General features: G+C 42.7%; 1 protein-coding gene across 10 annotated transcripts in view; it reads right to left on the bottom strand.

Annotated features, from left to right (window-relative positions):
• lrp1bb (low density lipoprotein receptor-related protein 1Bb) overlaps positions 1–12795 on the bottom strand; it is a 351513-nt gene extending 338718 nt beyond the window's left edge. For all 10 annotated transcript variants that reach the window (XM_061792342.1, XM_061792345.1, XM_061792351.1 and 7 more), the window contains exon 1: positions 12651–12795. In XM_061792342.1, the coding sequence (XP_061648326.1) occupies positions 12651–12741 (91 nt within the window). In that variant the 5' untranslated portion in view covers positions 12742–12795. The remainder of the gene's footprint in view (positions 1–12650) is intronic.
• Positions 12796–13072: the final 277 nt, after the last annotated feature.

Raw genomic sequence — 13072 nt, 5'->3', positions numbered from 1 at the left:
GAGAGGCGGAGCCCTGGGTGGCTGCCCTTATCGCATACTGTATATCAGAAACCGCCCCTGTGTGAAGAAATGAAATAATACAAACTAGGTTCTTTTCTTGAACAAATTTTTTGTCTTCAACTTCGGACAGAAGCTTTAAGCGGCCTCATCAGGTGAATGGTGAAAGCGCTGGTTCTTTTTGTTGATAAGCGGAATTGCCAGGACGCAAACAAACGATTCCTAGGGATGGTATTAATGGGAAGCGTTAGAAAGAACCGGTTTTCGATTCCCAATGTACAAATTGTGCTATAAAAGTCAAGAGCAACATTATAAATTGAAATCAACAACTACAAACTATGTAATGTTGATCAGGTACTCAGAACATGCCATGTCAAACTCAGAAAACATCTCTAATAGCACTCAGAGACTCCGTTCTATAAATTAGCGCAGTTCAATTCAGGTCGGTACGGTACATAACTTTCCCATTGTTAAAGGTTTTGAAGACTCTTAATATTTAAGGCAGTCTGTTTTGTCACAACCCTCTTGTTGGGGTGCAAACCACATGATCACAGTATACCTAAGAGGTCAGATCGGCAAATGTTTTTTTTGGGAAGAACACAAAACCAAGCTTGGTTTGTTATTGCTACAAGATTTCTTTATTACATACCACAGCTGATCCCATCCCACCTACACACTTGGTGGTGAAAAACAGACCAATGTTTCAACTACAAGGTTACAATTACAGTTGAATAAGAAATGATGTGCTTTCGATGAGTTACTTTGGTCCATTGGTAATGTTTTACAGTGCAAATGGGAAAAAAATTTGTACCATAACAAATTCTACGTGTTTTTTTTTTGGGGGGGGGGGGGTAATTTTGATGGAAACTTAACAATGGCTAGCCACACAACAAAAACACTTCCATGACCTCCCTCCTGTAGAAATGTGTGCTGTTTTTATAACACACCTATTCAACATCTCATTTAATAGCTCGTAAAAAAAAACACAACATTATTTTCAGTGTCACGCTGGCAAGTGTGACGCTTGAGTGCAGCAAAACAGCTTCTTGAAAAAGATGCAGGTCAGCCAGCCGCATGTCCACTCTCCACATCATCAATCACAAGAAATCTGTCCTTTTTTTTCCAAGGAAAGACAAGCGGTGGCAGAGATAAAAGCTAAAGTGTAATTTTAAATGATAAAACAACAAAGTTAATTCTCTAGGCTCCTATATGGATGAATCACTACTGCGTTAAAAAAAAATAGAAAATAAAATAAATACCATGGCAGCACAACCCGTGCAGGGGAACATCCCTGCTATGCTATTGTTTTGGCATAAACCTGAGGTACATGACATGACGAACATGACACATTGCGGCCAAAAATGCTAAATAAATATGCAGTGGTGTTTTCGATTGGCGGGTTCTGACACCATGACACGTGTCAGAGCATGGTGAGAGCACACAACAATGCGGGGGCTTGCCCTCGGGGTGTTGCCCTTCACCCCTTTCAAACTGACTGATTGACAGACATTTCAACCCATGCACATTTTATATTCTATTCACGCAGCTGTTGGAAGATGTTTGTTTTAGTCAAACTACATTTTTCAACGTTGGCCTCATGGCGGGGGCCATCTATACTCCTAGAGTCGAAAAACACCTCGATGGTCAAAGCATCTGGGAATTTTGAAGTTCATAAAAATAATTTACATTTTCCTGAATGGAATAAATCATTGTATAGGCTGCCTGCCCCCCCAAAAAATAAAAAATACCTGTACAACCTTTCAACAAGAACCCTGCATACTAATTGTAACCTTTACAGTGGAGCTGAGTCGTGCAAATGTTCACAACACTACTCCTTTTATTAGTTCATCTGTGTTTAAGCAGCTGGGGCTGCGCATGTGCCCAGGTTTTCCCCTTCTCCTAAAACACATGACGTCACCCTTCCTTTTCATTTTACGATGCATTGCACCATATCCGTCATGCAATAATGACCTCAATCTCACCCAACTCATTTTATTTTACCGCTGCCCCTTTGAGACCTATTCTCATTAGAATATGAATCTGGCAATAAAGTAGTTGGGCTTTCTTCCATTAATAATTTATATACTGTTTTTTTCTTCTAATTTCTATAGCCGGTCTTTCATTATACGACCAAGCCACTCTCTTGGAATTAACTCCAGTCATACCATTCTTCTCAGCAGGAAACTTATTGATTCATTAATCACATTTTCAATGAAGTATCACTTGAGGGAAAAAAAATCTAACATAAACCCTCTGGCGCATACAACGAGTCCTCCGAGTACGTCATCACATCAGATCATTAGATTTGAAAGGTTAACCCCCCCTCCTTCAATTGCTAATCAACATCATGTGTCACTTTCCAGCCAATGGCGTTCATAAAACGAGTCAATCTATTGCATATTTGATTGTAAGACATTAGATCTGTGCTGTGATATTAAATGGGACAATATCAAAGTCCAATGAGTTCTCTCAGCAACTTTGCAAGCGAAAGGAGAGGAGCAGTGTCCGTAAGAGTGAGGTGAGGGGTTGTGGGCTGGTCCACCGCACACCCCTGCACCTTGGGGCCATACATCACCTCCGGCCTGAGATTAATGTATAAACTCAGCGACAGCAACACTTAGCTGACATCAATGAATGGATCCGTCAGCTGTTTTAATGTCTCTTCATAGCATGCGCAAGACTGAAAGAAGCACAAATGCTGACTAAGCTCTTACCTCAGACAACCTCCGAAAACCAGTAAGGGACACTAAAATGTCAAATGTGCTTTTCGGGGAAAAGACTTTAAACACTGAGGTTTGCCTCAAATGCTTCATTTGCTCATTTACATTTTCCATGTTAGCAGCTGTCAGACCTTTTCCGACGACTCGTCTGTTTTTTCCAGCCAAAAACAAGCACCAGAGTGAAGCACCAGTTAAAGAGCACCTGAGGCAGTGCCCACTGGATGTGCACGACGCAAATGCCAATAACGATCGCAGTGGATGGTTTTCCCCCTCTGACTACTGATCACGGTGCTGACTCATGTTTTTACATCACCTCTCTTTCCTTTCATGCAGACCTCCTCTGCGCTTTCTATTTACTCTCCACTAACTGGAATCCACATGTGGTTTCTCCAAGCACCACGCAAAGAAAGTAATGGGGTGGCCCTTCCGTCCAGAGGAACACCAATTGCTGAAGTAGACACCAACGGTTAGAACAGGATGTGGACTGAAACGTGAGCCACATTGGCACATGCGGACTTGCTTTTGTGTTAATGCCTCCCAGAGAAATAGGTAAACAGCATATGAAAAAGAAGTCCAGCCTTTAAAGGTCAACAAAACACAGGAGTGCTCCAATGAAAGCAGCACTCCAATTTTCATATAAGATCCATCTTGGAGCCGGCACGGTGGACGACTGGTTGGAACATCTGCCTCACAGTTCTGAGGACCGGGATTCAATTCCCGGCCCCGACTGTGTGGAGTTGGCATGTTCTCCCCGTGCCTGGGTGGGTCATCTCCGGGCACTCCGGTTTCCTCCCACGTCCCAAAAACAGTGTGGTAGGTTGATTGAAGACTCTAAATTGCCTGTAGGTGTGAATGTGAGTGCGAATGGTTGGTTGTTTTCTATGTGCCCTGCCCTTGGCTGGCGACCGGTTCAGGGTGTGTCCCGCCTCCCGCCTGAAGATAGCTGGGATAGGCTCCAGCAGCCTGCGACCCTAGTGAGGATAAGAAAATAGATGGATGGATGGATCCATCTTGGAGAAGGTTGAAGTTCTCAAAACTACATCTGCACCATGTACAATCAGTGGTGCTTTCTGGCATGTTCATTATGTGCGGCCTCACAGGGCTCCAGAAAATAAAAAAATAAAGCAATTGCTATGTGAAATGGGTTTTTATTGTGTGATGCACGACATGTTAATCATTGGCCTTTGTATGGGGAATTTGTGCCCCCCTTTTGGAGAGGCCCCTGCAACCCTAGTGAGGAGAAGCGGCTCAGAAAATGGATGGATGGATGGATGGATGGAGAGGCCCTCTATAGAAGAGATGCTGATGTTAATAAAAACCCATTTGAGGTCAACTATGTCCCTGGAAGGTTTAACTGGCCCAGCTGCACACGCATCAACCACACACTTGGGGAGCAGATATCATACGAGGCGTTCACAGACGATTTTGCATCAAGGAAGGCCAGAAGAAGGCAATACTTTTAAAATAATTTAACAATCTAATCCTTAACAGAAAAGCACACTGGGGGACAAAGCCATAAATACTATAACAATAACAATTTAACAATAACATTTTTGTCTACATTTGTGCAATGGAAGATTTGTGTTTTTGAATTCTCTGTTCTCTTAATTCTAATTATGCTTTGCTGATAATTCAATACATTTTTAATAAAAATATATATCCCACTGTAGTGTTTTTTCATCTTTATATTTAGGCTATACAGCTGAAACCAAAGTTTATACATTACCTTGGTTACATTCAATTATTTTCCAATTGCAATTTAATGAAGAATTGCTGCTTTGATTTTTTATTTGAACCCGGGTCCTCAGAACTGTGAGGCAGATGTGCTAACCAGTCATCCACTGTGCCGCCCCTCGTTAAATAGATAATTAAAATACAGAATGAAATCGCTGCCAGTGCCGGGCAAGAGGCGGGTACACTGGTCGCCAGGCAACTGCAGTGAGACTAAACATGTGGTATGGTTTGGAGTCAGTAGAATGACCAGAAGACAGAGTAGGATGTAGTAGAAATGAAGATGATGAGATTCTTTTTGAGAGTGACGAGCAGAAGCGGCGCAACCAAGGCAACATCGGGGGCATAGCACTCCTCATTGCAATGCACTGTAATGACTTCTACATTGGAGAGCCCAAGCAGCCGCTGCACAGACAAATGGCACAGCATCGAAGGGAGGCTTCATCAGGTTCATTTTTATCTCGAAAAGAAGACACATTGCTTCAAGGACAACAAAATCCCAATTCTGGATAGGTGTCGTCTGTAAACAGAGGAGGAGGTTTGAGGCATCACCTATCGTCTGACTATAACAATGTCCTGACATCTCTCCCCCAAAGATTGCCTAATTAAATGAGAACGGAGGCCCCAATGACGGTTTTGCCACAAGATGAGTGAATGACTGATTTGTATGCAGGAAGGTCATATCACTTAACACACTGGGCAACAACAAGAACACCCTGTTGTTGACCAGCGCCAGGGAACACACCATGACTAGATGACTGACAGTCTACATAGACAATGATGTAGGGCTGTACAATGATCAAATTTTAATTGTGATCGTTATTTTGGCTGCCACAATTAAATGAGCCTGATCGTCGGCAATTTTTTACATTTAAAATGCGGGCACTGCTGCATATAAAAAGTTCTTCATTTGCAGCAGTGCCCACAACCTAGTCAGCTAGCTATCAGGAGGCTAATGCATGGCTTCATTGCGCTGCGGGGCTAACTTCAAAATAAAAGCCTCAAACGGCATTGATGTCCAATGTAGTATTATATGAAGCTTTTATTTTGAAGTTGGCCCTCTCAGCACGTTGGCGGACAGGCGGCGTGTCATGGTAAGAAAATATTAACAATCGTTGTAGAGGCTGCCTTGACTTCTACTTTTCGGCTGGCCTGACTACAATAAAAAAAAGCCGGGAGTAAATCGAGAGGGAAATCACAACTGTCGAGTTCTTTGCAGTTTGTGACCGTGCACGACCGACCGTCCTTGACAATTCACTATATTGACGACAGGGATTTTCAAAGGAAAAGTCGGTGCTTACTGCCAAAATGTTATTCCGTTTTATTCATAAACTGTATTTGCTTCCGTCAAGTTGCAATTTGTGATTGCACTTAATAATAGACTGTACACTATCAGGATTTTTGGGGCCGATCAGCAAGTTTAAAAAAACGATAACCGATCCGATCACAAGATGGAGCAATGTATCTATTTACATGACTTGTTCATTTATTGTATATACTTGTGTACTGTATACTGGGTATCATAAAGTATTCGCGAGCATTTTAGACAAAAGTTAAAACATCAATGACCTCTAGGGGGCATTCAAGGATTGGCCACTGACAAGTTTAGGTCAAATCAACATTACAACATCAACATAACAGTAATAATGCGTGCTAACTAACTGTAGATAAATTACTTTATTGCAATACTGTTAATGACATGCTTACTCTAACTTTCTCACTGTCCCGGCTATATGGACATATACATATACATATACATATATATATACATATATATATATATATATATATATATATATCCATCCATCCATCCATTTTCTGAGCAGCATCTCCTCACTAGGGTCGCGGGCGTGCTGGAGCCTATCCCAGCTGTCATCGGGCAGGAGGCGGGGTACACCCTCAACTGGTTGCCAGCCAATCGCAGGGCACATACAAACAAACAACCAGTCGCACTCACAGTCAAACCTACGCGCAATTTAAAGTCTCCAATTAATGCATGTTTTTGGGATGTGGGAGGAAACCGGAGTGCCTGGAGAAAACCCACGCAGGCACGGGGTTTCTTCAGGTGCCCAATCAAATTTGTTGTGTTGAAGCATTTAGATGAGATTCCCCACGACGTACTTCAGTTGTGCACAGAATGCAAATAACTTATGTGTTTGTCTGAGACACCGCAAAATAGTCCCACACCGATGACGTTTTTTTCGCTGACGAGATTGAAAAAAACTTTATTGGCCGTCAGATAGTTACAGTACTACACCACAAGACACAGAACAAGCTGGAAGTGCCTCTGAGCACTGAGTCCCCTCACTCCAAAAGTTATTCTGCCGCCTCTGGTCATGAGGATCAGGAATGAGCTCATCAGAGGGACAGCACAGATTGGAAGCTTTGCAGACCGAGGCACAAAGGCCAGACTGAGATGCTGGAAAGGGAGCCGTCAAGTCGGAGGCCAAGAGAAAGACCAAAGAGGAGATTTATGGATGTGATTAGGAAAGAGATGCCGATAGATGGAGTTAGAGCAGAAGAGCCGAGATGGAAGTGGATGATTCACTGATGTAACCCCTGAATAGGGTTAAACCCAAAGGATCGGAAGCACTGACCACCTTGTTACAAAACGAAGATTGAATAAAAAATTCATCTAGTTAGATAACCTGCAGCGGCACGGTGGCCGACTGGTTAGAGCGTCAGCCTCACAGTTCTGGGGTGCGGGGTTCAATCCCCGTCCCCGCCTGTGTGGAGTTTGCATGTTCTCCCCGTGCCTGCGTGGGTTTTCTCCGGGCACTCCGGTTTCCTCCCACATCCCAAAAACATGCATTAATTGGAGACTCTAAATTGCCCGTAGGCATGACTGTGAGTGCGAATGGTTGTTTGTTTCTATGTCCCCTGCGATTGGCTGGCAACCAGTTCAGGGTGTACCCCGCCTCCTGCCCGATGACAGCTGGGATTGGCTCCAGCACGCCCGCGACCCTAGTGAGGAGAAGCGGCTCAGAAAATGGATGGATGGATAGATAACCTGCAGACTTCTTGTTTCTTTTTGTTTGTTTGTTTTGTCCTGTTTGGTTGTTAGGTCATGCAGAATGGAAGATATTTATCCCTTTTATGCCAGAACAGTTTTACTGTGTCACAGTCGAGTTTTTAAGCTTCCGCTGTGGTTTCTTCATATTATAATTGAAGTTTATTGATAATCAGAGTCGAACAGAACAAAGTTTCTACAGGGGAGAGAGAAACGAGGACAAAAGACAAAGCACTAATTGTAAACAGGATGAGAAAAGTCATTACATTATCTACAACAATGAAACATTAAATATGAGTGTTGCATGGGGCTGTCGTGAGGGAAGGACAGGACAAGCTAGAACAGGACAAGGACAGGAGAAGAAGCATGTAGGACAAGGGTCGTGAACCCGGTTGTACAACTGAAGTGTGGTGGGCTTGACTATGTAAATTATCAAAGTCTATAGGACGAGAGTATGAGTGAGGGGATACAGAAGCAATTTGCATATTCATGAGTTATTTGTCGCAATAAGTGAGAGGCCCCACACCCAGTGAAAGAGTCCCAAGGGTGTGTGTCTGCGGACACATGCAATTGAATTGACACCGTTTTACATGCGCGAAGACTGACAGAAGTGTCCTATAATTGCTGTGCCCGCACCACGGAGGCTGATGACCCCATCCAATCAATCGATGGGCGGGATTGGGCCCAGGGGTCCACCCGAGAACAGCCCGGTGGACGGGACACGTCCCACACCGAGGGACCCAGGACGGTCCGCCAGCCCCACCAAGGGGGTGGCCGCAGGGACCCAATGCCAGCCCCCCAGCCAGATCCCAACTCCATGCATGTGTCCTCTCACCATGCAAACTGATCTCAAATGTGTGGGAAAAGAAAAATAAATAAATAAAATTATAATAAAACAACAACAACAACCTCGACAACAAAGAATACAAAATTCAAATGTTTTCTTTCACACTTACGGCGATAGTCTTGTTATTGTCAAGGGGCACCCTACCCAGGTAAAGGAATCAAGAGTCTAGATTTAGCATGTTGAAGAAATGTTACCAGCTATCTACGTAAATATGTAATAGATTTTTTCGTTCTGCTGATATTTTTTCTAACGTAATATATTCTATGATGAGATTTACCACTGATTGATGTTAATAGCTTGTTTGTTTTTTTCAGACTGCTTGTTTCTATACAATGGATATACTGTAAAAGGTCTACACACCGCTGTTCAGATGCCAGATTTTTGCAATAGAAAAAAAAATGAGGCCAAGGATGTTTTCATCTATAACCTGTGCAATTCAATTTTGTTTAACGATACTGGAGGGGAATTAAAAATAATCAACTGAGATAAAGTTGCACAAGTGTGCACACCCTAATATAAAACGGGCTGTGGCTGCGCTCAGAATTAATCGATCACATTTAAACTCATGTTCAGTGTGAGTCAGCACATACCAGCAGCCATTTAAAGTGTCTCTGATTAACTCGAAATACATTTAAGCTGTTCTAGTTGGCTTTTCCTGACATTTTTTCAGCTTTCTATCAGAACCCTGAAGATTCTCCCACTGACTGCTATTTGGACCTGTTCATAAATACTTCTATCTTGACTAAGGCCCCAGTTCCAGGTGAAGGAAACCAGCCCCAAAGCATGATACTGCCACCACGCTTCATTGCAAGTATGAGGTTCTTTTAGTGATTAATGTGTCCTTTTTCCGGGTCACTGATGGTGTAGTGGTACACTTGCCTGACTTTGGTGGAGGCAGCGTGGGTTCAGTTCCCACTCAGTGACGTTGTGAATGTGAGTGCGAATGGTTGTCTGTGTCTATATGTGCCCTGTGACTGACTGGCGACCAGTTCAGGGTGTAGTCCGCCTTTTGCCCGAAGTCAGCTGGGATAGTCTCCAGCGTCCCGCGACCCTAACCAGGATAAGCGATGTTGAAAATGGATGGATGTGTTCTTTTTCCGCCAAACATACCTTTTGGAATTATGGCCAAAAAGCTCAACCTTAGTCATCTTGGTAGTTGAGAAAATAGCATAATAACAATTCATTCTACCTAGTCCTACTGGTTTGACACATCTTGGATGAAACATAATTCCTACTGTGCTTACTTTACTGCATGTCATAGTGTACTGTAGTTTATTATGCCACAGCATAATCACGCGTGCAGAGGATGTACTATATTCCGTTGATATAAAAAAAAAATATATATATATATACTAATGTCAGGTGTCCTATGTTTGTAAGGTCAATTTCAAAGACTGGATTAATCTAAAGTAGTAGGAATGAAAACGAATAAATTCTTCATTATTGGCTGCATGCAGACACGCACTTACTGTACATAGACCTCTGTGATATCATCTACCCAAATTAGCTGCAGAAGGAAGACTTCACAACATCAGTGCACATGTCCTCCACTAATATTGGATCATCCTTTCAATGGAGTATGCATTTCAAACAACTTTGAGCTGTTTTTTACTGGATGATTTCTATAGTTGATTTCATTCACAGCCAAACATTTTAAATAGACACTACAATTCCATGAATGAGTCTTCGGAATGCTCCAAATTGCACACAGCAGAAACCACAAGATCACCACTTGGCATTCAACGTAACAATGCTTCTACCACAAAGCAAATTAATATCAGACTAATTAGCCTGACAAGCAGCTTTGGTGTTGCAAGCCGTTATCATTACGGTCCATTTAGACACCACTCAGAAAGCTCACATTTATCCTCCGTGCATGTGCAGAGGAGCAAGACGGCACAGAGGCTTCGTTTGTTCGAGGGTACAAAGACACTAAAAAACTGAGTGTACTTGGAGATCTGAGTGCGAGGGAGCTGGGGATGTGATGAAAATACAGTACGGTATCTGTGTAAAACCATTTGCATTTACATATTGGTGTGCCGGCACAGAGGAAACAACTGGATGGCATGTAATTCTTCACTTTGATTCTGGCTACACTAATAAATCTCAACACTCCAGTGCTGACAAATAAAAATAAGGGGGGGGTGGGGGGAATAACAACACCAGCAGCGTTTTGTGAAATTTCAGAGAGGTGCTCTTATTTCCCTTCTCAAAGCCATGAGGGCATCCTCGGGGAGGAGAAGAAGGTTCGTGTTTTCATTTCATGCACAGTAAGCGAGGTAAACAGTATTTTTATGTTATTTCCTTTACCCTCATGTGATTGCCCGGAAAATCATACACACACACCCGGAAAAAAAACAAAATCTCTTTTTTTATTACCCCAGGCTTAAAGGGGAATTTGGGACAGTCATAAATAGTCTTGACATTGCTAGAAAAAAGAAAATGTAGGAAAAATGTGACCTCCAGCTAAAGGGCAACAAAGGTCATCACATCATTAAATCCACCAGACAAAGTTATGTTTTCAAGAAGATGGCTTTCTTTCTTTGTTTGGGGCAACTTTCTGGCTATATTTTTTGTACATGCAAAAGTATTATTTAAATCTTAGTGACCATAGTGATGATGTCATTAAAAAAAATGTGTTGGATTTGTGTTTCATATGAATCGCCATTTCCATTTGAAATCCAATTGAATATGATCACAAACATACTGGGTGTCATGCAGCTGTCCAACAAAAGGATGCAACGTGCGGGTCTTTTGCCATTAAATGATCCATGACGTTATCCCTGATTTTCCGTATTCTTTTTGTCTCTTTTTATAACATGACCTTTGACTTGTTGGAGTCAAATTCAAAATACTCACAAATGTTGATGCCTTGACAAAGGTCTGTGCTCTTGGAGTGCCAAGCTGAACTGTAAGAATTTTTAATGACCTGTCAACGTCAGTAGAATTCAATGGCCATGTAATTTAAATATATTTAAAGTATGAGCAGATAATCATTGGCAAATGTGTTTTTATTTTTTTTTTTTTTTATTTTTTTTTAAATGGAAGTGGGCTGTCTTTTTCCTTCTTTGGCAATCTATCCTACAGTCCTAAATCAAAATCAGGATTTAACGTGTGTTTCATTTTGCATCTGTACCTTTTGACGATCCAAGAGGCGAATTTTTGAGTTTGATATTATTTAGTTCTTAAGGTGATTTAAATACTGATGCCACGTATTTAAGGCTTGATGAATTCATTGTCCATGCAATTCGCATTTCAAGTATAAGCAGATACTGTGGAAATGTTTAAGTTTTACGTGAACTGGGTTGTCTTCTACCTTCTTTGGTCATCGTTCCTATGAGACCTAATGTAATTAATTCACTGCATTAAATCGGAACACGTCCACGAAGCCATTTTTTCGACTTTGAATACGTTTGCCTCTTTTCTTTTGTATAAACCTTATCACGATTCTAGTACTGACGTCACAGATATTGAATGCATGATGAATGTCCATGCTTTTGGAGTGCTCTTCATTAGCTACTTAATCACTTTTAAAGTTTATTCGCATATAATTCAATGACCAAATATCCTAGATATTAGTCATTTGTACACAATTCATAATGTGCCGATGTTTGCTTTACATGAACTGGGCTGTCATTTTTTTTTTCTTCTTCTTTGGCCATCTATCCTATGAAACCCAATTAATTCTCTGCATCACATCATGTACAGACACGTCAATCAAAATCAAGATGCGACGTTTGGTTCTTTTTATATGTTGTACCTGAGGCCATCCTTGATTTTGATTACATTGTTTTAATACTTACTGGATAATAACATCTTTTAGTTCAAGAGATTCCAATTTCATTAACCTTTAGGTGCTCTTGGACACAGTTTTTCCTTTTCTTTTTTTTCCTTACTTCAACTTTGTTCCCAATAAAATCCAATGTAATTCAAAGCATCAACCGAACCGGGCTGACTTTCTTCCCCAATGCAATTCATTATCTGCATTACAGACAATTGCACAGAGGAGGCATCAATTTCGTTGTTGCCCACATTGTGCATTCCCACATCATCTGCGTGCAGGTCCCACAGTGGAGATTAATAGTTAAAGCTCCAAGAGAGACAAACACAGCCCTGGGGGAGACGTACGTTCACCTGCTGCACTGTGTGATAGCGCACGCACACACTTAACGTGATTACCCCCCCAGTACCCAGTAAATGTATTACTATACGGCTATTATTTGGCTCGTCGGGTGGCTGTGGTGACGCACAGCGACATGCCGGTCAGTGACAAAAGAAAAGAAGTGAGTGTCCAACTCTTTGCTCATCACAGTTGTTGTGTGCTTCACAAAAGGTTCTCCCTTACCTTTCCTCTCGTCCGAGACTGCCGACGGCTGGGTGCATGGAAATAATCCCGAGAAAAGGGCTAAGAAGGTGAGGAGAAAAAACTCGGACATGTTTTCGGAGAGCCGCGGCGCGTCTCCCCGGTCCCGGTGCTCGCTCCTGGCCCAGGTCCAGGTCCAGTCCCCCCACCCTCCCCCCCCCACCCCCACCCTCCCTCCTCTCCGGGCTCCTCCACCACGCGGTTGTCAAGCAAGCGCCGTTATTCGGAGACGTCCAGCGGAACCGGTGCAGCGCGCCCTCCCCTCTCCCCGACACATGCACACGGCGCCTCTGTGCGTGCGGCCGATGACGGGAGCAGGCAGCACGGAGGAGCACAGAGGCAGCAGGAGCGCAGCGCTGGGACCAGGAGCGGGAGCAGGAGCAGGACCGGGATCGGGATGGGAG

The sequence above is a fragment of the Phyllopteryx taeniolatus genome, chromosome 12 (assembly GCF_024500385.1).
Source record: "Phyllopteryx taeniolatus isolate TA_2022b chromosome 12, UOR_Ptae_1.2, whole genome shotgun sequence".
Lineage (NCBI taxonomy): Eukaryota > Metazoa > Chordata > Actinopteri > Syngnathiformes > Syngnathidae > Phyllopteryx > Phyllopteryx taeniolatus.
Note: the sequence above shows the minus strand (reverse complement) of the source record. Positions and strands in the feature narration are given on the sequence as shown.